This window comes from Cervus canadensis, chromosome 3 (assembly GCF_019320065.1).
Source record: "Cervus canadensis isolate Bull #8, Minnesota chromosome 3, ASM1932006v1, whole genome shotgun sequence".
Classification (NCBI taxonomy): Eukaryota; Metazoa; Chordata; class Mammalia; order Artiodactyla; family Cervidae; genus Cervus; species Cervus canadensis.
In genome coordinates, this window is record NC_057388.1 from 8,537,090 (window position 1) to 8,564,306 (window position 27,217).

Below are 27,217 nucleotides of genomic sequence, written 5' to 3' on the forward strand. Positions count from 1 at the left end.
TTCGCTAAAAAAGCTGAGCGCTGAAGAATTGATGCTTTTGAACTATGGTGTTGGAGAAGACTCTTGAGAGTCCCTTGGACTGCAAGGAGATCCAACCAGTCCATCCTAAAGGAAATTAGTCCTGAATATTCATTGGAAGGACTGATGCTGAAGTTGAAACTCCAATATTTTGGCCACATGATGTGAAGAACTGACTCATTTGAAAAGACTGGGAAAGATTGAAGGCGGGAGGAGAAGGGGACAACAGAGGATGAGATAGTTGGATAGCATTACCAACTTGATGGACATGAGTTTGAGTAAGCTCGGGGAGCAGGTGATGGACAGGGAAGCCTGGCATGCTGCAGTCCATGTGATTGCAAAGAGTCAGACCCGACTGAGCAACTGAACTTAACTGAACTGAAGAATAGCTAGCTGTCTTTGTATCTCTGAAGGGAGAGTAGAGAGACAACAGAACTAATACACCAAAAAAAAAAAAAAAAGAACTAATACACAAAATAGTGTCTGTAATATTTTATTATGATGACACTAGAGTGGTAGCCAAAATTTATCATCTCTTAGGAATTCATAAAAAGAGACATGACGTGCATTTCTCTTCTATCCAGTTTCAATTATGTAAGTGCATCCTATGTTCTCATTTCTTATTCCAGATACACTGTTCAGAATTTAATTGCACATGAAAAAAGTTTTAAAGCTGTTATTTTGTCCATAATCTCGTATGCTCCTATCATGGTTAGCGCCCGAGTTAGCTGATCTCTTAGAGCAGCAGTGGTTACTGACAAGTTGTTCTTTTCCGTTTTCCACTTATCAAGTACTTGGTGGACTCTCTCACCTAATGAAACAGTGCTGAAAAGATTTTAAATAATAACTCTTTTAATTATCAGCTAGGAACATTGTTTTAAACTGTATCAATACTGTATATCTAGATTTTCAACCTAGTTTACCAGAGTGATTAAATTAACCGGTGAAGACAGTTTATATAAAAGTTTAGCACAGAGTCTGACACATACACAGTAAGTGAATGTCAGTCCTATGCCAGCCCTTGTTGCCTTGTACAAAATTGACAATTGAATTAACATTTGATTCTAAGAGAGGTTTACTCAAGACCTCAATATAATTGTGGCCTATTTACTGTAGACAGCGCATCACTGCTCCTGCACTACACGCTTTGTAACTTGACTTCATGACAGCTCACTTAGGTAAATCTGTTTATTTTACTAGTCGAAAATTGAGGCATACAAAAGTCAGAGGACTTATCCAGGGTCACAGAACTAGCTGGGATTTAGAGCCAACCATTCTATCCTCAGAGTACTTGCTCTTAAACTACTGTAACCATATGGATCTCAAACATACAGTAAACTAAAATCAGTCTTTTATAACAAATTAGAGTTCATGTTCATATGAATGTTTCAGAAGCATGTAATATCATTATGATATAAACCAGAAAATTAGAATAGGCCTATACTACATGTTGTCATTTATACATACCTCAATGCAGACTTATCACTTTCTGAGATTGTCAGGTTTAATTTTTGACACAAAAATTGAAAATTTGTTTCAGTAATATTCTTGGCAACTATTTTGAAGATCTTCGCTAAGATTTTCTCTACATTGGAACAGAAAAGAAAATTTAGGCCATCTGTTTTGAAAAACATACTCTATTTTGAGTTAATATTATAGCTAGATTTTTTACTTCTGTGCTCTTATACAATGTATATATCAAACAAAATTGAAAAATAAAGTACAAATATACTAACTGAAATTTGAGAAGATAACAAAATATAAATTTGAACTACTCAATTCTCAATTCTAATTAACCCTAAACATAAATAACATAAATGTCAATTTCACATAAAATGTCTGTTTAAAAGAATATCATAAGCAACTTCAAAGTGATCATTAAACCCTTTAATTCTTTCAGGATTTGAAATGAATTTAACTCCTTCCTTCAGTTCTAGCTTTTTAATATGCTTCTTGGGTATTATCCTGAGAAACCAAGTTTAAAACTACTATAAATATGGTGTACACACACATATATATGCTTGTTTTATATTCACATCATTTATTTAATGACTGTTGGCTTAGACATAGAGTGTTTTTAGTTTTTAAAAAGCTATTAGCTAATATGAACTAGATCCATCTTTCTGTTAACCAAAGTAATTTGAGAATTTTAAAAAACTAGAGATCTGCCACCCCTCTATAATCATCTCAAATATATTCAGTGCTGTTTTAAAATATTTATCCATACCATTAATCACTCAGGCTAGATTGTATGTTAATGATATAATTGAAAATCCAGTCTCCTAAGTGAAATTTTAAGGAAGAGACCCCATGTTCCTTGTTAATTGCAGAATAAATATATCTCCCATGATGACTTCCTCTTCAGTCTCTGTGGTGCCAAGCTTGCAGTATGAAGGCCCCATGGGAATAAAGAAAGGAGATAAATGACTTGAATTCTCTTATTTTTGCTGACTTTGATTTACTGTCATTGCCAGTTGAACTTTCCCTACAGAGGCTAGAACCACATGAACCTTCTATCCTCAGGAACTTGAGTAACAGAATGTTAACAAGAAAGTTCAGTTATGTAACTTTACAGCCCTTCTCTAAAGTACTGTAACCTAGCAATAATACAGATCCTTAGAAAGGCCTTCAACCTTTGTTTTACAAAAGTAAACTTACCATTAAATTTCCCCTTTTATAATAGCAGAACCAACTTGCATAGCAAGTTAGAGAAAACAACTACTGTGACTTTTTATTGCTTAGGCTCCTTCCATCAATGAGGCCTTCTTGCAAAATCTTCAGAAAGGTAATCATACATATTGTGGCTTACAGAGGACTGTAACCATATCTTTTTAGTGACCATCTCAACAGATTAAAGGATTATGATGATATAAGCCTCTTGATTACACAGACAGGGTACATAATAGAATGATTTGGGGGGAGAGTTGTATATATTCGCTTTCCCCAAATCTGGATCATTAAATTGATTTAATACTTTAAAACTGCATTAAATTGGAGGACAAAAATCTGGGTCTATTCTGAGGATTGACAGTGAGCAGCAAACTCAGAGTCCCAGGAAAAACCTTAGATGTTGGGAACCCAAACCCAGGGAAAGAATGAGACAGTGCAACTTCCATCCAAAGGCTTGAAGAAACCAGTCTCCATCTGGTGAAAGGGCATTTAAAGAAAATAGACCCGCTCTCTGAAGTAATCAGAGGAGTACTTAAGAACAGCAGGAATGAAGATTGCCTAAGGATTGCAGACAGGTGATTGTAATGAGCCAAGAACTGACGGGCATCAGTGTAAACCTGATCTGTGAACTTCCTTCAAGGCCAAATATGACTTTTGGAACAACTGTATATGGTGATATAGTCCAGAACTGATAAAAATTTCAAATAGGTAGATTCTCTGAGTCTGGCCACAATCATGATGGCCACAACCTCTTGAAGAGCATCAAGGCTAATAGATGGGAAGCAACTCATCTGTGACTTAAATTTACCTGTTTTTCAATGGTTCAAATTGTAAAGACCTGCATTAAATAATCTGAATTATCAAAATAAACTCCTAGCCTTCAGAAAAGGGAAGATGATAAATACTTTAATGTCCCTGCCAGATTGAAAACCTCTGATTAAAGCAAATTATTTGTTAATATACTCATACCAGAAAATGACTTGTAAGCTAGCTAATCACTCACTCATCACCTACCATCTCTTTCATCTGCCCTCTGTAGATAGCGTGCAATAGTATACAATTGTTTTCCTTTACAGATTTCCATTGGCGGTCTCAGCAAAGGGTTATCATCAAAATTTATCTCCTTCAGTGAAAAAAGGTTGTAGATACCACTAGGCAGAACTGAAAGATTATTTCCTAGCAGGAAAAAAAAAATGAATTATATCCTTTTGTAAAGGAAAACTATGGAGACAAGTAACCATGTCAAGGACAGGGAGGTCTGGCATGCTGCAGTCCATGGAGTCACGAAGAGTCGGACACAACATGGCGACTGAACAGCAGCAATGAATGGGCTTCTACTGTGTCTCACTGACGCAGTGCGGGAGGTGCCTCACGGTGCTGGCAAATCTTAAGTTCTTACTGTTGTCCACTTGCTAGGAGTGAAAAGGAGGACGTACAGAAGCAGAGCAAGGATTCTTTTTTCTCATCGAGAATGACAAGATAAGATAGGAGGCTTCCCTCTTGCAATACCAGAATGGACTTTACAGAGTAAGTGTGATGGTACTTTTGTTTGGTAATTTTTTTAAATAAACTCTTTGTTTTCAGGAATTTCAGGTTTACAGAAAAGCTGCAGAAATTGTATGGAGCTCCTGAATACTTTTCATCTAGTTTTAGTTTTCCCTGAGGTTATCATCTCACATTATTATGTTACTTTTTTTTTTGGCACATCATGCAGTGTGCAGGATCTTCAACCAGGAATTGAACCTGTGCCCTCTACAGTAGAAGCACAGAGTATTAACCACTGGATTACCACGAAGTCCCCTATGTTACATTTTTAAATCCAAGAAGCTAACACTGACACAGTACTATTAAATAAGCTTTGGATGCTTTTGAATTTCATTATATTTCCATCAATGCCCTTTTTCTGCTCCAGTATCTATTCCAGGATAGCACACCGCATACAGGTATGTCTTCCAGTCGGTGAGAATTCCTCAGCCTGTCCTTGTTTCTCAAGATCTTAAAGGTTTTGTATAGAACTGGTTAGGGTTTTGAAGAATATTTCTTAATATGAGTTTATCTGATATATTTTTTCAGAAAGAGACTGGGGTTATGGGTTTTTGGAAAGAACGCCACAGAGATTGAGTGCTCTCTTCACCTCAGGGGTACCTGACATCCACAAGCCGTCACTGGCATGTTAACCTTGATCCCTTGGCTAAAATGGGATCTGCCAGGTTTCTGCAATGTAATGTTTTGATTTTCTCCTTTCCATACTTTTTCTTTAGAACTGGGTTATAAAGTCTAGTCCATCCTCATAGGGTGGAGGGTAAGTTCCACTTCCTTAAATGTAATTTTTTCAAAACCACCTTAATCTATTGGTAATATAAACTTGACATATAAAGTAAAACTGTGATTACTGACAAAGAATTTGTAATCATTTCAAGAGGAACTGGCCTAAAGTTTGCCTTTGTGTTATTTGTGTGTTTTATGGTTATGTTATTTTAGCCAAGAATAAAGGAACCTGGTTCCTTTTAGTGAAGAAAGGTTTTAGAAACCAAGATCTGGGCACTAGGTTGCTTATTGTTTCTTGGAGTATGTGCTGCTTCTGACTTATGTATATTCTCTCTTCCTGATATTACTAGCTCTGGGGAAAACTAGTTACCATGTCATAAGGGGGCTGACATGGCAGGGAACTCAATTCTGTTGCAAGCAGCCACATAAATAAGTTTTGAAGCAAATCTGCTAGCCTTAATCAAGCCTGTCTGTAGTACCAACCAACAGGTTGGCTGTCATCTCACACAAGATTCTGAGACAGAGCAAGTCAACTAAACGCCTTCTGGGTTCCTGACCCTCAGAAACTGTGCGAAATAAATATTTTATTAATTTGAGAAGCTAAATTTTGTGGAAATTTGTCACACAGCAATAGATAACCGATATAACAGCTACCAGCTGAAAGTACTGAACTGAGATCTAAGGAGCTGCCAACTGCAGGGAAGGAGTTTGCATTTTCAGTCCAGCAACTTAAGTGCCTGATGAAGCAACAATAGCAACCAGAACAAATATCAACTTTCTTTGGAGAGAGACAGAATTGATGATAGACTTCAGGATTCAAAACAGAGAAACAAGAAAGTGTGGCTCACTCCCAAGAGAAAAAAACTGACTCAATTGTAGTTAACAATAAAAGAATTTTAAAGCAGCTAATACAATGAAGTTTAAGAATATAAAGAAAGATAGTCTCAAATGAATGAAAAAAAGGGAAATCTTGGAGAAGAAATATAAACTACGAAAAGAAAAATGGCAGTTCTAGAACTGAAATATTTAGTATCTGAAATTAAAAATTAATTGGACAGATGTAATAGAATAGAGATCATAGACAAGTCAGTAAACTTGAAGGTAGATCAATATGAGATGCTTAAAAGCTGTGTGTGTTACACACACACACTCACAGTTTTAGGGACTTGTAAGACAATATGTAAAGGTAATTGGAATCTTACCAAGAGAAGAGAGAAAATGAAGCAGAAAAACTTTTTGAAGAAATAGGTTAAAAATCCCCAACTTAGTAAAATATCCAGGCCAGAAACAGCAAAATCCAAGAAGTATAAATAAACATGAAAACCACACCTAGAATGAATGTCACAGAAAGTTCAGAGTAATCCTCTCAAAAAATCAGGTCCTCCACTTGAATCAATCAAAAGTTGGAAAGCAATGATAGAATCAGCTTTTTCAGAATGCTGGCATTTACTCCAGAATTTTACAGTTAGTAGGATACTGCTCAAGGAAGAAAAAGGCAGAAGAATTTTGGTAAGAGAGCACTTTGACTTTTTCACTCATCTCCCTACCACTCTCCATTTCCCAGGCAGCAGCAGTCAAAGAGCGGGCTGGGGCAGCCTGCATTCCTGGTACAGCGTGCTGGTATCAGAAAGCCAACTTAGACTTTGTTCTTTTAATACTGTGGTTTTGCATTCTGACCTGTCTGCTGATTTCCTGATGGACTGGCACAGAGAATGACCTTTGTTTTGCTCCCCCGGCTCAGACAGTTGTTGTCCCGTGTAAAGACATACACTGTCTCCCCGTCCCCCACAAGGGAGGGGGGCAAAGAACAGCAGACAAAGCAGCAAACAAATTCAAAAGCCAAGGAAGGAGAAGGCTGAGGAGGAAGTTTCTTGGGGGAATTAGGGCTCAGAAGAGCCACAGTATATTCTGGGGAAAATGGAATGCAATAAGCACATTCAGAACTGGACACATGCCCAGAAGAAAACTGAGAGAATCCTAGGCTTGCACCTGAGGTGGATTTTTGGGCTTCACACAATCAGGAAAAGACTAAGACAGAGTCTTAGGTGGCCTGGCTTAGTGTTAAAGTGTCCCAGCTTAGAGATAAACTGCAAAGACTGGGAAAGTAGTATTTTCTTTTATGGCTCTGGGTATTGAAGGACAGAAGAAGAAATCCATGCAAATACTAACCAAAGAGCTGGGGTGGTTTTAGTAATATCAGATAACAAAACCTTTGAGTCAGTAACTGTTATAAAAGACAAAGGGCAGTATATTGATAAGAGGATCATTACATCAAGAAGATATAACAATTAGAAGTATGTACAAACCAAACAACAGAGCCCCAAAACATACTGGGCAAATACTGATAGGATTGAAGGGAAAATCTGGTGGTTTTACAATAATAAATGGAAGCTTTAATACCTCACTTTCAGTAACGGATAGAACATTTAGACAAAAAGTCATTTAGGGGACTTGAACAGCACTATAAAGCAATTAAACCCAATAGATACACATATAACATTCCAACAGCAGAATACATGTTTTTCTCAAGTACACATAGAATATTCTCCATGAAAGGCTATATATTAAGGTGCAAAACAAATCTCATTAAGATTGATTAAAAAAAAACCATACAGTATATCTTTTCTGACCACAGTGGCATGACACTACCAAAAATAATGGAAGGAAAACTGAAAACTTTACTAATTTAAGCAGCATGCCAAATTTAAGCTACCACTGTGTCAAAGGTGGAATCAAAAAGGAAATTATAAAATGCAAAGATAAAATGAAAACACAATAACCAAAAATTATAGATGCAGCAGAAGCAGTGCTGAAGATGAAATCTATTGCTGAAAATACCAACACTAAAAAAGAATATCAATGTAATTACTTTATATATAAATTAACTAGAAAAATATAAGTAAATTAACCCAGAACTATCAGGAAGAGGAGGAAATAAAGATTGCAAGCATGTTCAGTCAATCAGTTGTGTCCAACTCTTTGCAACCCCATGGACTGTAGCCCCGCAGGCTCCTCTGTCCATGGAATTTTCCAGGCAAGAATACTGAAGTGGGTTACTATTTCCCACTCCAGGGGATCTTCCTGACCCAGAGATTGAACCCACGTCTCCTGCATCTCCTGTGCTGGCAAGCAGATTCTTTACCACTGAGCCACTTGGGAATTTTTAGAGCAGATATAAATGAAATAGAGAATCACTAGAATCAACAAAACCAAAAGATGGTTCTTTGAAAAGATCAACAAAATTGATAAACCTTTAGTTCACTGGACTAAGGAAAAAGAAAGATTCAAATTACTAAAACCAGAAATGAAAGTAGAAACATTACTACTGATTCTACAGAAGTAAAAGATTGTGGAGTACTATGACCATTATTATACCAGCAAACTGGATAATCTAGAGGAAATGGACAAATAGCAAGAAACACAAAACCTGCCAAGACTAAATCATGGAGAAAGACGGAAAATCTGAATAGATCTATGGCTAGAAAGAAGACAGAAGCAGTAATCAAATATCCTCCAACAAAGAAGAACCCTACACCTTGTGGCTTCACTGGTGAATTCTACCAAATATTTAAAGAACATCTAATGCCAGTCCTCAAACTCTTTCAAAAAATTGAAGAGGACCGAACACTTCATAACTCATTTCATGAAGCTGCCATTACCCTGATACCAAAGCCAGAAAAAGACACTTCAGGAAATGAAAACTACAGATCAATATCCTTTTTGCACAAATCCTCAACAAAATAAGAGCAAATGAAATCTAGCAAAATATTAAAAGGATTATACACCATTGTGAGGTGGGATTTATCTTGAAATGCAAGGATGGTACAATATAAGAAAATCAATCAGTGTAACATGTGATATTAAGAGAAAAAAGAATAAAAGCTCATGATTCTCTCAATGATACAGAAAAGTCATTTGACAAAATTCAATACCATTTTGTTATTAAAAACAATCATATTTGTGTTTTTCTAATAATAGTCCTTGAAAATACATGAATAAAATTGATAACTAAAGCAAAAATCATACAAATTCCACAGTCCTACTTGTAGATTTTAATGCCTCTCCAAAGCAACTAATACAAGACAGTATACCAATGAAGACAGAATATTCCGACAAGATTATCAACCAGTACTTATATGATATTTATAAAACACTGTACCTAACACTTGCAGAATATACTTTTTTAGAGTATGTGGTATGATTATCAAGGACGGAAAAAATGGGTAGAAAAAAGATATACACCAATTTCAGTACAGTGGTTACTTCTAGTTTGGTTATTATTGTTTAGTTGCTTAGTTATGTGTGACTCTGCAACCGCATGGATGGTAGTCTGCCAGCCTCCTCTGTCCATGGGATTTCCCAGGCAAGAATCCTGGAGTGGGTTGCCATTTCTTTCTCCAGGGGATCTTTCCCACCCAGGGATCAAACCTGCGCCTCCTGCATTGTCAGTGGATTCTTTACCAGTGAGCCACCTGCCCCTACTTCCAGTCTTGGGGAGAAGTACAAAAGAAGTTTCGATTCTGTTTTATTTCTTAACAGTCAAAAATACCTCAAGTATACATGTATCCCCTCTTATGGCTGATTCATGTTGAGGTTTGACAGAAAACAGCAAAGTTCTGTAAAGCAATTATCCTTCAATAAATATTTAAGTTAATTCAAAAAAAAGAATGAAAAAAACTCAAGTAAATGATTCCTTATACCTGAGAGTAAGCACATAAGTGGTTTTTTCTGTAAGCCTGAAATACTTTATAATAAAAATTAAGAAAAATACTAGTCTAGCTTTGAGAATTCTGATATTTTTAGAATGACTTACTTTTGTTGTTGTAATTGAAGTGATTTACTTTGTAAAAGACTGTAAGATATTAGATTACTATAGGGTGTAGGAGTGGGCTCAGGGTAGCCAGCAGGAAAGGAAAATAGAGAAAATGCTGACCTAAGGTTGTATGTGTAGATGGAGAGAGGTCAGGTTCACAAAGGGAAGAAATGCTGAATGATTAGGTATAGGCAGAGAAGACAGAAAAGAAATGAAAATATGTTCAAGTTCCCCAGCTAGATCATAACCTCTTTCAGGGAAGGAACTGGACTTTAGGCTTTGCTCTCATTTTCTGTTATGTGCAATAGCCATTTCCTTCCAATGGGCACTTAATACATGGTGTTGAGTGTTTGCCATTCTGTCTTGTCAGCAAAATTTGCAACCTAGAAACTAAAACTCAACTTATTAATAATGCTTATTGATTACACTTGACACTCACCACTCAAGTTTAGCCGCTGGAGAGCATTTAAAGATAGAAAAGATGGCGGCAGATATCTTATTTGATTGTTGTCTGCGTTTAGACTAACCAGACTCCTCAGTTCCCCTATATTTGTTGGCATCTCTCTGATTGCATTATTTGAAATATCAAGTCCTTTAAGTTTAGTCATATTAGACAGCTCTTCTGGAAGTCTTGTTAGCTGTAACAAAGGTTAAACAATTATATTTTTAATAAATATTTCTATGGTGAAAACTTTTTTCTGAAATAAAAGGGAAGGAGAGATTATTTTTTTTGTTCCAAAAAAGGAGACATTTTCACTATGTCACAAAGTCTTTGTGATTCCCTTCCTTAATAAAACCCACAAGTTGTGTAACATCCACATATCTCCCCAGTCTGACCGATGCTACCTATTCAACCCTGTGGCTTACTAACTACTTTTTTCTCTCTCCCAGTGCTTGATGTTCAGTCCCACCTTATCCCTTCTGTCCCTAAAGCTTACCCAGCTTTGATTTATTCTCCCTGAAGTCTTTCTAAACTATTCTCTTCCATATTTGATCTCTTTGCTCCTACTCTCATCAACATAGCTTTTTATTAATCCCTTGTGTATTCTCCTTGGATTTTTAAATGACATATAGTTTTTGTATGCATGTTCCCAATCATGATACATTTTGAGTAAGTGCTCATTAATTCCTTTGTAATAGACACACACAGTTTGGCAATGTAGCTTCAAATGAAAATTCCGAGTACAAAAAGGATTGCAAAGTAACAGGAATTAAGATACTCTGCTAAGGCAAAGAAGAAATACGCATCTCCAGAAAAAATAAGGTCATCACAAGTGGCTTCTGAAATAGAGGAAGTCCTGTGAGTGAAAAAAGTGTTTTGAATATATGGGCCCCTCAAAAATAATCAGACAACAAGGTAAATACTACATATCGAGCTCAGTGTTCTTCCATGTATAAAAGAAGCATAATAGATGATCCTAACTTCAGGGAGATTAAAATTCAGTTTGGGAACAAAATGCATGCGTGCATGCTCAGTCACTTCAGTGGTGTCCGACTCTGCAACCCTGTGGACTGTAGCCTGATAGGCTACTCTGTCCATGGGATTCTCCAGCCTAGAATACTGGGGTGGGTTGCCATGCCCTTCTCCAGGGGATCTTCCTGACCTAGGGACCAAACCCGCATCTCTTCTCCTCCATTGGCAGGTGGGTTCTTTACCACTAGCACCACCTAGGAAGCCCAAAATATACACATATGAAACAATCAGAAATCAGCACTAATCAATAAGTAATTCAGTGCCAAAATAACGTTAACAGTAATATATAGAGAGAGAATTTAGGGAATGTATATCAGCATAAATGAGAGAACAAAAAAGAAGTTTCATGTAGTTTCAGGTGGGACTCAAATGGTTTTTTGAGAATGAATAGGATTGTATAGAAGTTACAGGACACTTTAGGCAAGACAAATATCATGCATAAAAATGGCCAGTGAAAAGCTGACAAGTAAAGAGGTGATAGGAAGCAGAAGGAGATATATTTAGAGAAGGAATATGGAACCAACCTCTGGCAAGACTTGAAATCTGGGCCTATTGGGAGGAATCTGATCAATACAAATAGCTAGGTCTACAATTTGACATTCTTTCAAACAAATATTCTTGAACAATTTGCTCAGCATTTCTTAGAGGAAGTGCCTCAGAACTGTGTGACTGAGAGAGCTACTCTGAAAGGAAAAGTCCTGTTGGGCATCCTTCACTCAGCAAAATAAAAGCCCTGTAATTAACCTGATTCCTGTTCTTCAGATGACTGTACAGTGAATATATGCTATTATATAGATTAATCTTTTGAGTATATTACCTTCACCCCAAGAGGGTTATCAAAGTGATCTTTCCAATGATAGAGGATATTCCTTTTGAAAGGAGTTTTGATATATCATTTTTCTCATTTGGTGACCTTCAAATTGATGTTTTAATGACAGGCATTTGGCAACCGTCCACCCATCCAAGGAATCTAGATTCCTAAGAATGGCCCTGTGAAATGAAGGCTGATAGTTTTGATGAGTCCTGAGAAAAGGAAGGAGACAGAATCAAAGAGAATAGCAGAAGTTTCCCAGAGTAGTCTAGGCATGAACTGAGCAATGAGCATGGACCAGGATGGAGCCAGTGACATTGGAAAATCAGAGAGAGGATCCAAGAGCTTTTTCAGAGGAAAAATGAAATTGCTTTGGTGTAAGATTCAGTATGATTGGTGATGGTTCCATGATTTCTAGATTGGCAGGTCTGAAGAAAGTGGCATCACAAACAGAAATGGGGAAATTTTGAAGGGAGTTGCATTAGAAAGAAAGGTGGGTTTGATTTTGAAGTTATATTGAGTTTTGGACAGTAGAAGAATAAGAGAACAGAGAATATCCAGCAAATCTGTGGTACTAGTGCACTGAGGAAAGATTAGCTCCAGACATGTGGATCTGAGAGTTATGTGCATGCTGAGGTCTAGGAAGCAGTTAATAGCAAAGAGAAAATTAAAGACATAACTTTGTAGATTTCCCTAGTAAGATATAAGAAGAGAAAGTGAGAGGATTATAAATCAGCCAAGGAATTAGTTGACAATTATAGTACAGAACTAAAACATGTCTTTTAGTATAAGAGAAATTTTTAAAATATAACATGTATTATTATTCATTCCATCTACTTAAGCAAGTATTTTCTGAAGTAGTCTTTCTGTAAAATGTATATATAGCAGATAGGTTTAAAAAATAACTTTGGGAAATGTGGGTTAAATAGAGACAAACCAATCTCTTTGCGCAGGCCACTTGAGAGCTTTTAATGTTTTGAATCCATTGTGATTCTCAAAGAGCCCAGTGCTTCTCAAAGCTCATGGGCCTAGTATTTTTTAGTAACAGACTTTGGGAAATCTTGGGCTTCCCTTGTGGCTCAGACGGTAAAGAATTTGCCTGGAATCTTCCGGGAGACCGGGGTTTGATGCCTGGGTCAGGAAGATCCCCTGGAGGAGGAGCTGGCAACCCACTCCAGTATTCTTGCCTGAACAGAGGAGCAAGAATTCCATGGACGGAGGAGCCTGGTGGGCTCTGGTCCATGAGGTTGCAAAGAGTTGGACACATAACACATACACACACACTAGGAAATCTTGCTGTCCGTAATAGTCCCTTGTGACTTGTGTGACTTGTGAAAGTCGCTCAGTTGTGTCTGACTCTTTGTGACCTCATGGACTCTACAGTCTATGGAATCTTCCAGGCCAGAACAGTGGAGTGAGTAGCCTTTCCCTTCTCCAGGGGATCTTCCCAACCCAGGGATCAAACCCAGGTCTCCCGCACTGCAGGAGAATTCTTTACCTGCTGAGCCATCAGGGAAGCCCAAGAACACTGGGGTGGGTAGCCTATCCCTTCTCCAGATAATAGTCAAGCCTCTATCACATTAATTTGACTGTGGTGGTCAGATTAAAGATAGCTAGGTAATAGCTGTGTCCTTTCCACTTGTTTACTGAGATCTTAATATATAAATCATATCTTAATATATAAATCAAATTCTTTGATTTTTAAAAAATATTTCCATAAAATTCAGTGTTGAGTAAACTGAAATGCTGTAAGAACATTTATACCCATGGTCTGGCAGTTCTTTAGGGGAAATTCCATAGGGAAATAGTAAAATATGAAAAGGGTACATTTATGGAGAAGTTCATCATAGCATTATTTACGATGATGAAAAATGGAAACATCACAGAATGCCTAACAAGAGAGGATTAGTTACACATATCATGCATTGGTTATAAAAATTATTGGGAAGATTATGTTATGGGTAAATTCTTATATGTTAAGTGAAAATAGAAGACTTTAAAATTGAGTATACAATATTTCTACAATTGCTTATAAAATCATATAAATAAGAAAAAGCAAGAGTAAAAGTAAGTTGTATCAATGTATGTCCGTTAGTTGTATTGTGATGGTATGCTTGTGGAATTTATTTTTACTTCTTTTTTGTCAATTTTCCAAATCTTCAATAATGTGTTTATGTTACATCCGTAAGTTAAGTGAAAATAAATCTATAAATTTGTCACCTTTAATTACTTGGCATTTCATTTTAGTGAAATGTTTTCCTGTTAAACTCTTGTGTTGAAAAGTTTATTTGTAAGCCATGTTTGAGGTTAAAAAATAAAATATTTCAGTTAAATTAAACACACACACACTGCAGCTGAGATTTGGATCCCCTCAGCCCTCCCTTCCCCACAAAGCCCAAGCCGTCTGTCTCTTACCTTTCTCCCATTTATCTGGCTTATGTTCAACTCTTCCAGTGACTGAAGATAGCAAAGTTCAATAGGAAAATATATAAACTGATTGTTTGAGATGTTTAATTTCTGGATTCCTCTTAAGTTACAGATCTCTGAAGGTATAGTCTGTATTTGGTTTTCTGAAAGATCAAGTACTCGCAAATTGTCTAAAGTACACACTTCTATGGGGAAAGTTTCCAGCTTATTACAGCATAAAATAAGGACATGGAGTGATACCATGTTGGAAATAGATGGCGGGATTTTCCTTATTTTGTTTTTACCAAGATCCAGGTATTCAAGATTAATAAGAGAACATAAGTGCTCAGAAAATATAAGGAGTTTGTTTTCATTAAATTCTAAATGAAGCAGTTGTTTATTGAAAGATATGTCTACAGGTATTTCTGAAATATAATTTCCATTGAAACTCAAATAATAAAGAGAACCTAAAGCACACAAACCTAGTGGGAAATACATTATTTTATTATAACTCAATTCAACTTTAGCTATGTTTTTGCAGTTTTTTATTTCAATGGGAAAATCTGTGATAAAATTTCCTGAAAATTCTAGGCTGAACAGATTATTAAGATGTGAAATATATTCAGGTATTTTCACTAGATAATTTCTGTTTATATGGAGTTTTCTTAAGTTTTTAAGCTTATGGATGTTCTTAGGAAGTTCTGTTAATTTATTATCACTAAGACTAAGGCATTCCAACACTGCACAGTGGGAAATGTTCTCTGGCATGTCTTTCAATAAATTTTTATCAAGTATTAGAATCCTAAGTTCCTTAAAATTCTCAATTTTGTTTGAAATAACTTCCAATTTATTGTCTGTCAGTTGGAGTTCTTTCATTTTGAGCAATAAAAAGATTTCCACAGCCAAAAAGGTAAGTTTATTGTGATCCAGTAAAAGTTTTTCTAAATTTTTAAGCTCCTTAATTTCTTTTGGCAAACTGTTTATCAGGTTTCCAGTAAGATTTAGTGAAATTAACTTGGGAAGGAAGCACAAAGCTTTAGGAAATATTGTTAACTGATTATATTCCAGATTAAGAGCCCTCAAGTTTTTCAAACTAGACAGGGCATCTGGTATATGTCTTAACTTATTTTTAGCCAAATTTAAAATTTCCAAGTTTTTAAGACTTTCCAAGCCAGAAGGAAAATCCTCAATGCAATTGTTATTTAAAAATAGTTTCCTAATATTCCCAAGTTGTGATATTTCTTTAGGTATATGTGATATTTGGTTGTGACTGACATTTAATAGTTTTAAATTATGAAGTAACTGAATTTCAGATGGAAGTGTTGCTAGCCCATTTTTTTGTATGGATAGAATTTCAAGTCCTAGCATATCCCTTGAGTCTGCCCCTTTAAAACTTTTGATTTCATTCTCATCTAAATACAGATATTTTACATATTTGACTTTTAAAATGTCCTTAGGGAATTCTTGTAAACCCTTGGCTTTGAGGTTAATTGTAAAGTTATCTGATGGTAAGCCAGATCCTTCCTGATTTTCTTCAGAGAGTTGTGGACTAATTTTTCCTAATGTTTCATGAGGTAGGGAGTCAACAAAAGCCTGATATTCAGTCCTCATCTCAGTTTCTGATAATGATGAACTTTGTGAAACTCCAGTTTTTGACTGCAGGCTGTCATATGTAGCAATCGTTTCAGAAAATTGGAGAGTTTTCCTTTGTTCTTCATATTTCTTAGACTTACTTCCAGAGGAGGATGTTGATGTATCATCATCTATAGCTAATGTGTTCTTTCTAGGAAGCGTTTCATAAATTTGGTTGGAAGATGTCTCATCAGAATCTTCCTTTAACAAATTTGATATTTCTTTAGTAAGTCCAGATTCCTCCACTGACCGTGATCTAGATTCTTTTCGAAATCGACTAATGATATCCTCTAGCTCTTCTGAAGTACGCTTCTTTTCAGACATCTTATTTGTGGGTATATTTTATACCAATACAAGATTGTAACTCAGTTATAATTTTCATGTTTAATTTTTTCCTTTGAACCTACAAAACAAATGTTGATGTTAAGAGATATAATAAAGATGTTAAAGTTACAAAAGAATTTTAATACAATAATTTTTATTCTGTAATGAATTTCATAATCATTAAAAAACATTTATAACTAATTAACTTATATATAATTACTGGCTAAAGACATTTATTGATTGGATGCATTTATCACATGATAACTCTTAAAATCACATTAAGATTATAGAAAGGAATAAAAATATCAAAGAATATGAGAAAGGACACATAAAGGAATGAAAGAACTCAACTTTTTGAAAGACAGGGTGTAGCCAGTGACTCCCTCATGCCCCATGTAGAGAGAGTATCATTCTCATTGTGGGTATGTTTACATATGGTAGATTTACATATGGTATTCAAGTATCTTGTCCCAACAAATTCAGTGTGTATGACAATTCTCCAGTAGGTGAAAGTAAAATGTCTTAAGGAAGGGGGGATGCTTTCAATAAAAGTAAACTAGAGGTAAAACAACCTTTTCAAGGACTAATGCCTGACTTTAAGTCTTTCATGTAACTCTTGAGGACCTGCAAGGCTAGGGAGCAACCTCCTCAAGAGGTATGAATCTGACCCCTGTAGGTCCCTCTTTCAAGTTTATGGGTTTTAACAGCCCAACCTGCATCCCTAGGGGTGGAAGCTGCTTCTTGTATTTATTGTCTCTGTTGCTGCAGCCTCAGCTTTACCTTTTCAGTACTCCAATACCTGTCTACACAACTCCCTATATTAACAAATTATTATTATTATTAATTGAAATACGGTTGATGTATGGTATTGTGTTAGTTTCAGGTGTATAGCAAAGTGACTCAGTAATATTTTTGCAGATTATCTTCCATTGTAGGTTATTACAAGATATTGAATATAGTTCCCTGTGTGATGCAGTAAATCCATGTTGCCTATCTATTTTATGTATGGTACTTTGTATCTGTTAGTCCCATACTCCTCTAATTTATCTCCCCTCTACCACCTCTCCCCTTTGGCAACCATAAGTTTCTTTTTTTGATGCCTATGAGTCTATTTCTGTTTTGTATATATATTCGTTTGTATTTTTTTCTAGATTCCACATGTAAGTGATACCATATAATACTTGTCTTTATCTGACTTGCTTCTCTAATATTCTCTTGGTCCATCATATTTCTGCAAATGGTGATATTTCATTCTTTTTTATGGCTAAGTATTATTCCATCACACACACACACCCCACATCTTCTTAAGGGAGCCATCTGTTGATGAGTTCCATGTCTTGGCTATTGTAAATAGTGCTTCATGAACATTGGAGTGTATCTTTTTAATTAGAGTTTTCATCTTTTCCAGATATATACCCAGGAGTGGAACTGCTGGATTATGTGGTAGCTATCTTTTAAAGAAACCTCCATACTGTTTTCCATAGTGGCTGCACCAATTTACCTTCCCACCAACCGTGTAGAGGGTTTCCTTTTCTCCACATCACCTCCAGCATTTGTTATTTGTAGACGATGGCCATTCTGACTCATGTGAAGTGCTGCCTCATTGTGGTTTTGACTTGCATTTCTCTAATAATTAGAGATGTTGAGCATTTTTTATGCATCTGTATGTCTTCTCTGAATAAATGTCTATTTAGACTTTTTTTGGTTAGGTGGTTTTCTACAATGTTGAGTTATATGAGCTGTTTGTATATTTTGGATATTAATCCTTTGTTGTATTATTCAAAAATATTTTCTCCCATTCCGTATGTTGCCTTTTCATTTTGTTGGTGGTTTCCTGTGCTTTACAAAAGCTCTAAGTTTGATTAGGTCCTGTTTGTTTATTTTTGCTTTTATTTCTTTTGCCTTGGGAGACTGATCTAAGAAAATATTACTATGATTTATGTCAGGATGTCTTGCCCATATTTTGTTCTAGGAGTTTAATGGAATCATGTCTTATATTTAATTCCTTAAGCCATTGTGAGTTTATTTTTGTATGTGGTGTGAGAGAGTGTCCTAATTTCATTGATTTACTTGTAGTTGTCCAGTTTTCCCAACACCACTTGTTAAAAGAGTCTTTTCTCCTTTGTATATTCTTATCTTCTTTGTAGTAAATTAATGAACTATAGATGTGTGTTTGTTCCTGGGCTCTTTATTCTGTTCCATTTATCCATATGTCTGTTTTTGTGTCAGTACTGTGATGTTTTGATTACTTTATATTTGTAGTATAGTCTGAAGTCTGTTTTTTTTTTTTTTTAGTCTGAAGTCTTGAAGGGTTATGCCTCCAACTTTGTTCTTTTTCCTCAGGATTGCTTTGGCAATTCTAGGTCTTTTGTGGCTCCATATAAAATTTAGGGTTATTTATTATAGTTTGTAGAAAATGTCATGCATATATTGATAGGGATTGCATTAAATCTGTAGATTGCATTGTATGGCCATTTTAACAGTATTAATTCTTCCAAACCAAGAGCACAGGGTATCTCTTGATTTCTTTGACTCACCTTCAATTTCCTTATCAATGTTTTGTAGTTTTCATTGTATAAATCTTTTCTGTTCTTGGTTAAGTTTATTCGTAGGTATTTCTTAAGTTACTTTTAAACAGGATTTTTTTTTTAAACTTTCTGGTATTTCATTGTTAGTGTAAAGAAATGCAACAGATTTATATATATCAATCTTATATTCTGCTACCTTGCTGAATTCATGGATTAGTTCTAATAATTTTTGTATGGAGATTTTAGGGTTCTCTATATAGATTATCATGACACCTGGAAATAGTGACAGTTTTACCTCTTCATTTCCAATTTGTATGCCTTTTATTTCTTTTTCATGCCTGATTGCTGTGACTGGGACTTCTAATACTATAATGAATAGACGTGGTGAGAGTGGGTATCCTGTCTAGTTTCTGAATTTAGCAGAAAAGCTTTCAGCTTTTCACCACTGAATATTATGTTGACTGTGAGTTTTTCACAAATGGCTTTTATTATCTGAGATATGTTCCTTTCTACCTACTTTGGTAAGAGTTTTTATCATGAATGGATATTGAATTTTGTCAAAGGCTTTTTCTTCATCCATTGAGATGATCATGTGGTTTTTGTCTTTTCTTCTGTTGATGTAGTCTATCAACTGATTGATTTACATATGTTGAACTATCCTTGTGACCCTGGAATGAATCTAACTTGATCATGGTGTATGATCCTTTATGTATCTTTGGATTCAGTTTCCTAATATTTGTTGATAATTTTTGCATCTATAGTCATCAAATATATGGACCTGTAATTTTCTTTTTTGTTGTGTCTTTGTCTGGTTTTGGTATAAGGGTAAGTGATTTCATGGAATGAATTTCCCTCCTTTTCAGTTTTTTGGAATAATTTGTGAAGGATCGGTGTAAGATCTTTGTATGTTTGGTAGAATTCTTAAGCTGTTCAGTCCTAGACTTGTTTGCACAGAATTTTATTATGGATTGTGTTTTACTTCTAGTGATTGGTCTGTTCAAATTATCTGTTTCTTTTTGACCCAGTTTTGGCAAGCTATGTGTTTCTAGAAATTGGTCCATTTCTTCCAGGTTTCCTAGCATATAGCTATTCTTAATATTATTTTTTTTTATTTCTGTGGTATCGGTGGTTATTTCTCTTAATTTCTTACTTTGTTGAATTTGGGTTCCCTCTCTTTTCTTCTTGGTAAACCATTCAATATCACGGTAATCCAAGTCTATGCCCTGACCAGTAATGCTGAAGAAGCTGAAGTTGAATGGTTCTATGAAGATCTACAAGACATTCTAGAACTAACACCCAAAAAAGATGTCCTTTCCTTTATAGGGGACTTGAATGCAAAAGTAGGAAGTCAAGAAACACCTGGAGTAACAGGCAAATTTGGCCTTGGAGTACAGAATGAAGCAGGACAAAGGTTAATAGAGTTCTGCCAAGAGAATGCTATGGTCATGGCAAACACCCTCTTCCAACAACACAAGAGACGACTCTACACATGGACATCACCAGATGGTCAACACCAAAATCAGACTGATTATATTCTTTGCAACCAAAGATGGAAATCTCTATACAGTTAGCAAAAACAAGACCGGGAGCTCACTGTGGCTCAGATCATGAACTCCTTATTGCCAAATTCAGACTTAACTTTAAAAAGTAGGGGAAACCACTGGACCATTCAGGTATGACCTAAATCAAATCTCTTACGATTATACAGTTGAAGTGGGAAATAGATTTAAGGGACTAGATCTAATAGACAGAGTGCCTGATGAACTATGGATGGAGGTTTGTGACATTACATAGGAGACAGGGATCAAGACCATCCTCTAAAAAGAAATGCAAAAAAGCAAAATGGTTGTCTGAGGAGGCCTAACAAATAGCTGTGAAAAGAAGAGAAGCAAAAAACAAAGGAGAAAACGAAATATATATCCATTTGAGTGCAGAGTTTCAAAGAATAGCAAGGAGATATAAGAAAGCCTTCCTCAGTGATCAGTACAAAGAAATAGAGGAAAACAACAGAATGGGAAAGACTAGAGATCTCTTCAAGAAAATTAGAGATACCAAGGGAACATTTCAGGCAAAGATGGGCTCAGTAGAGGACAGAAATGGTATGGACCTAACAGAAGCAGAAGATATTAAGAAGAGGTGGCAAGAATACACAGAAGAACTATACAAAAAAGATCTTCACGACCCAGATAATCATGATGGTGTGATCACTCACACTCACCTAGAGCCAGACATCCTGGAATGTGAAGTCAAGTGGGCCTTAGGAAGCATCACTACGAACAAAGTTAATGAAGGTGATGGAATTCCAGTTGAGCTATTTCACATCCTGAAAGATGATGCTATGAAAGTGCTGCACTCAATATGCCAGCAAATTTGGAAAACTCGGCAGTGGCCACAGGACTGGAAAAGGTCAGTTTTCCTTCCAATCTCTAAGAAAGGCAATGCCAAAGAATGCTCAGACTACCTCACAATTGCACTCATCTCTCACTCTAGTAAAGTAATGCTCAAAATTCTCCAAGCTAGGCTTCAGCAATACGTGAACTGTGAACTTCCAGATGCTCAAGCTGGTTTTAGAAAAGGCAGAGGAACCAGAGATCAAATTGCCAACATCCACTGGATCATCGAAAAAGCAAGAGAGTTCCAGAAAAACATTTATTTCTGCTTTATTGACTACGCCAAAGCCTTTGACTGTGTGGATCACAATAAACTGTGGAAAATTCTGAAAGAGATGGGAATACCAGACCACCTGACCTACCTCCTGAGAAATCTGTATGCAGGTAAGGAAGCAACAGTTAGAACTGGACACGGAACAACAGACTGGTTCCAAATAGGAAAAGGAGTATGTCAAGGCTGTATATTGTCACCCTGCTTATTTAACTGATATGCAGAGCACGTCATGAGAAACGCTGGGCTGGAGGAAGCACAAGCTAGAATCAAGATTGCTGGGAGAAATATCAGTGACCTCAGGTATGCAGATGACACCACCCTTATGGCAGAAAGTGAAGAAGAACTAAAGAGCCTCGTGATGAAAGTGAAAGAAGAGAGTGAAAAGGTTGGCTTAAAACTCAACATTCAGAAAACTAAGATCATGGCATCTGGTCCCATCACTTCATGGGGAATAGACGGGGAAACAATGAAAACAGTAGCTGACTTTATTTTTGGGGGCTCCAAAATCACTGCCGATGGTGACTGTAGCCATGAAATTAAAAGATGCTTGCTCCTTGGAAGAAAAGTCATGGCCAACCTGACAGCGTATTAAAAAGCAGAGACATTACTTTGCCAACAAAGGTCCATCTAGTCAAGACTATGGTTTTTCCAGTGGTCATATATGGATGTGAGAGTTGGACTGTGAAGAAACCTGAGTGCTGAAGAATTGATGCTTTTGAACTGTGGTTTGGAGAAGACTCTTGAGAGTCCCTTGGACTGCAAGGAGATCCAACCAGTCCATCCTGAAGGAGATCAGTCCTGGGTATTCACTGGAAGGACTGATGCTGAAGCTGAAACTCCAGTACTTTGGCCACCTGATGCTGACATTTGAAAAGACCCCGATTCTGGGAAAGATTGAGGGCAGAGGCAAAGGGGACAACAGAGGATGAGATGGTTGGATGGCATCACCGACTTGATGGACATCAGTTTGGGTGGACTCTGGGAGTTGGTGATGGACAGGGAGGCCTGGCGTGCTGTGGTTCATGGGGTCGCAAAGAGTTGGACACAACTGAAAGACTGAACTGAACTGAACTGAAGCCTCAATAGAGGTTTGTAAATTTTGTTTATTTTTAAACACACACACACAGACACACAGCTCTTGGTATTATTGATTTTCTCTATTGTTTTTTCAACCTCTATTTTAATTATTTCACCTATGATCTTTATTATTTCCTTCCTCCTTCTGCATTTGGGTTTTGTTTGTTCTTTGTATAATTCTTTTAGGTGATTGTGAAATGGTTTATTTGAGATTTTTCTTATTTCTTGAGGTAGACTTGTATCACTATGAACTCCTCTCTTACAACTGCTTTTGCTGCATCTCAGAGATTTTGTAAGGTGGTAGTTTCATTTTTTTTTCCTCAAGGTATTTTCTGATTTCTTCTTTGATTTCATTGTTGACCCATTGGTTTTTCAGTAAAATGTTGTTTAGTTTTCATGCATTCATTCTTTTCCCATTTTTCTTTCTGTGGTTGATTTCTAGTACCATATCATTGTAGTCAGAAAAGATGCTTGAAATAATTTCTATCCTCTTAAATGTGTTGAGACTAGTTTTTTGTGGTTGATTTCTAGTATCATACCATTGTAGTCAGAAAAGATGCTTGAAATAATTTCTATCCTCTTAAATGTGTTGAGAGTAGTTTTGTGACCTAGTATGTGGTCTATTATAGAGAATGTTTCATGTGCATTTGAAAAGAATGTGTATTCCACTTTTTTTTGGTATATAGCGTCCTATAGATATTAATTAAGTCCAACTGGTCTGTTGTATCATTTAGGACCCCTGTTGCCCTCGACTTTTTTGTCCAGATGATCTGTCCATTAATGTTGGTGGAGTGCTATTGTTTTCTCCCTTTGTGTCTGTTAGTATTTGTTTTATATATTTATGTGCTCCTATATATTGAGTGCATATATGTCAGTGAGTGTAATATCCTCTTGTTGTATTGATTCATTTATCATTATATAATATCCTTATTTATCTTTCTTTATGACTTTTGTTTTAAACTTTATTTTGTTTGATTTGAGTATTGCTACCTCTGCTTTCTTATAATTTCCATTTGCTTTGCACAAAACATATTTTCCCATTCCCTCACTTTTATTCTGTGTGTGTCTTTCATTCTGAAGTGAGTGTCTTGTCGGTGGCATATTGTAGATTCTTATTTCTTTAATCCAATCTGCTACTGTATGTCATTTGATTGGAGCACTTATTCCATTGTCACTTAAAGTAACTATTGGTAGGTATGTACTTATTGCCATTTTAAACTTTGTTTTTGTAGTTTGCTCATTTCTTCTTCTTTTTGTTTTTATTTTCATGGTTTGATTATTTTCTTTTGTAGTATGCTTAAGTTCCTTCTTTTTTGGTTTTTGTGAATCTGTTGTATGTGTTTGATTTGTGGTTAACCTAGTTTTCAAGTATGTTGACCCATGATTATACCCACTTGCTTTAAACTGACAGTTATACAAGTTCCAACACATTCTAAAAATCTAATTTTTGTACTTCTCTCCCCACACTCTGCAGTTTTGACATCTTGCTTCATATCTTCATGGTTATCCTTTTGCTGTTTATTGTAATAGTTATAATCACTTTTACAAAAATTTTTGTTTGTTTTTTAAACTATGTACTGGTTTATTTAAATATCCTCAAGTCTTTTATTCATTTGCCTTTCTTATCATGATTTTTCACCTCCTATAGATTCTTGCTTCTTTTCTATTTAGAGAAGATCCTTCAGTATTTCTTTTAGGGTAGGTTTAGTATTCCTTCAGTTTTAGCTTACCTGTGAAATTTTTTTTATTTCACCTTCTATTTTAAATGATAATCTTGCTGGACAGAATAGTTTATTTTATAGTATTTCCCTCTCATGACTTTGAATGCATCATGCCACTCCCTTCTGGCCTGCAAAGTTTCTGCAGAGAAATCAGTTGATAGTCTTAATGAGAGTTCCCTTATAACTTAATCTTTATTTTTCTCTTGCTGCCTTCAGAATCCTCTCTTTAACTTTTGCCATTTTAATTATGATGTGTCTTGCTGCAGATCTGTTTGGGTTCATATTGTTTTGGATTCTCTGTTTCCTGTACTCGAATATCTATTTCCTTCTTTACGTTTGGAAAGTTTTCAGCCATAATTTCTCCCAATACGTTTTTGATTCCCACTTTTATGTCTTTTCCTTTGGGAAGTCCTATTAAATGTAAGTTAGCACACTTTATATTATCACATAGATCCCACATATTGGTATCAACAGCATGTTTTCCATTATTCTATTTTGCAGATCACTTATTTGTTGTTCTTTGTCATATAGTGCTATTCATTGCTTCTAGATTGGTTTTTATTTCAGCAATTGAATTGTTTGATTGACTCATCTTTATAGTTTTTAGTTCATTGTTACAGAGAGCTACATTTTTATCAATAGCCTTTAATTTCTTTAGCATTTTTATTGCCTGCTTTTTGAACTCAGGGTCTGATAGACTACTGAGGTCTGTTCCATTATTTTTTTCAGGGGATTTCTCTTGTCCTTTTGATTAAAAGTAGTTTCTCTGCTTTTTCATTTTACTTAATTCTAAGTTTCTCAGAATTTAGGAGAAATAGTTATCTACTGTGGTCTTAAAGGGGTGTTTTTATGTAAGATCATCCCTGTGAATACTGTGTGTTTTCAATATTTTTGGCATAAAGGTTGGTTTTGGTATAGATAACAACCATGTCTTTCTTTAGAGTGTGCTGACTGCTGTCCCTTGCTAGGGAGTGTGATGGATGTTGTGTTGAGAGATCGTGCTGGATGTGAAGTGGGGCTTCCTCTGTGGCCGTCATTGCCCTACTAGGGGTGGGATCTGCTCCCCGGTTGTTGGAGTAGAAGCTCTGAGGGCCCGGTTTGATCAGACTCCGTTGCCCTTGTTTGTGTGCCTTGCTCCAAAGGAGACAATTGCTAAAGCAAGGGCCGCATATGTGGTCACAGCAAACCTATGCGCTGCCTGCGTAGGCATCTGCAGTTCCACACAGAAGAAACCCAAGGTCGCATCCCTTTCTCTGTTGTGTTTGTCCCACATCTAGCGCACGGCTGTGGTGTGCAGGAGCCTGGTGCTGGGGTCGGGGCATCAGGGCTGCAAGAACTGAGGTGGCGCTGCAGCCGCCTGGGCTCTGACTGCCTCTGTGGCAGTCTTCTCCCAGGATCTGTCTGCCCCAGGTCTACACACTGAGTAAGGTTGTTATCAAAACCCTAACCTTATTTCTGTGGAACTTGACAAGCTGATTTTTAAAACTGCTTGGACAAACAAAGGGCCAAGAATAGTCATGACACTCTTAAAGGAGGAAAATCAGGTGGGAGGACTTGCTTGTTGGATATCAAGACTCATTATGAAGCCACAGCAATTAAGGGGATATGGAATTGGTACAAGAATATACAAATAGATCAGTAGAAAACATACAAGTCCCAGAAACAGACATTTGATTATGACATACAGATTCGTGATTTATGAAAAAGATGGGACTGTGTAGTGTTGGGGAAAAACTGGTCTTTTCAATAATGATGCTAGAACAACTGGACAACTATTTAACTAGAAAATATGAAAGATATATCCAGAATGTAGTAAAGAGAGATAAGGAGATGGAAATTATAAGTCAGCACATGGAAGATGTAATGGACTAACATATATCTAATTAGAGATTCAAAAGGAAAAAGTGAAGACAATGAAGCAAAAGCAATATTTTAAAAATAATGAGGGCTTCCCTGGTGGCTCAGTGGTAAAGAATTTGCCTGCCAATGCAGGTTCGATCCCTGGTCTGGGGAAATTCCACATGCTGCAGAGCAGCCAAGCCCGTGGACCACAACTACTGAGCCTGTGCTCTAGAGCTCGGAAGCCACAACCACTGAGCCACATGTCGCAACTACTGAAGCCCTTGCACCTAGAGCTCATGCTCTGCAACAAGACAGCCACGGCAATGAGAGGCCCCCACACCACAACTGGAGAGTAGCCCCCACTTGCAGCAACAAAAACCCAGCACAGACAAAAATGAATAAATAAAATTATGAAAAAATTAAAAATAATGGCTAAGAATGTTCCAGAACTGATGAAAAATATGAATCCACAGATCCATGGTGTACAACAATACCCAAAACAGAATAATTAAACAGCTTTATCCTGAAACTATAGAACATTATAAACAATCAAAATATCATGAGAGCAATCCGATGGGAGGGAACACTTAACGAAAAGGAATAACAAAATGAGAAAAGAATTCCTAGCAACTTTGGTGAAAGTCACCATCAGTGTAGAATTGAGTATCCAGTCTAAACATATTGATAATCAAATAGATGTGAATGGAAAAAGGAACCAATTTGTAAAAACAAAAAAAAAGAAACAAAACTTAATTGTTCTTTTTTTTTTTTTTTTTTTTCCAGTGGGTTTTGTCATACATTGATATGAATCAGCCATGGATTTACATGTATTCCCAATCCCGATCCCCCCTCCCACCTCCCTCTCCACCCGATTCCTCTGGGTCTTCCCAGTGCACCAGGCCGGAGCACTTGTCTCATGCATCCCACCTGGGCTGGTGATCTGTTTCACCATAGATAGTATACATGCTG

The 27,217-nt window shown here is 36.4% G+C and overlaps 1 protein-coding gene across 1 annotated transcript in view; it reads right to left on the minus strand.

Moving 5' to 3' along the window:
• Window positions 1–531: 531 nt before the first annotated feature.
• Window positions 532–27,217, minus strand: part of LRRD1 (leucine rich repeats and death domain containing 1) — a 32,638-nt gene continuing 5,952 nt past the window's right edge. The window contains exons 2-6 of the mRNA XM_043462574.1: window positions 14,470–16,495; window positions 10,209–10,407; window positions 3,703–3,864; window positions 1,486–1,603; window positions 532–843 (exon numbers count right to left, since the gene is read on the minus strand). Coding sequence (XP_043318509.1) covers window positions 657–843; window positions 1,486–1,603; window positions 3,703–3,864; window positions 10,209–10,407; window positions 14,470–16,416 — 2,613 coding nt within the window. The 5' untranslated portion in view covers window positions 16,417–16,495 and the 3' untranslated portion in view covers window positions 532–656. The remainder of the gene's footprint in view (window positions 844–1,485; window positions 1,604–3,702; window positions 3,865–10,208; window positions 10,408–14,469; window positions 16,496–27,217) is intronic.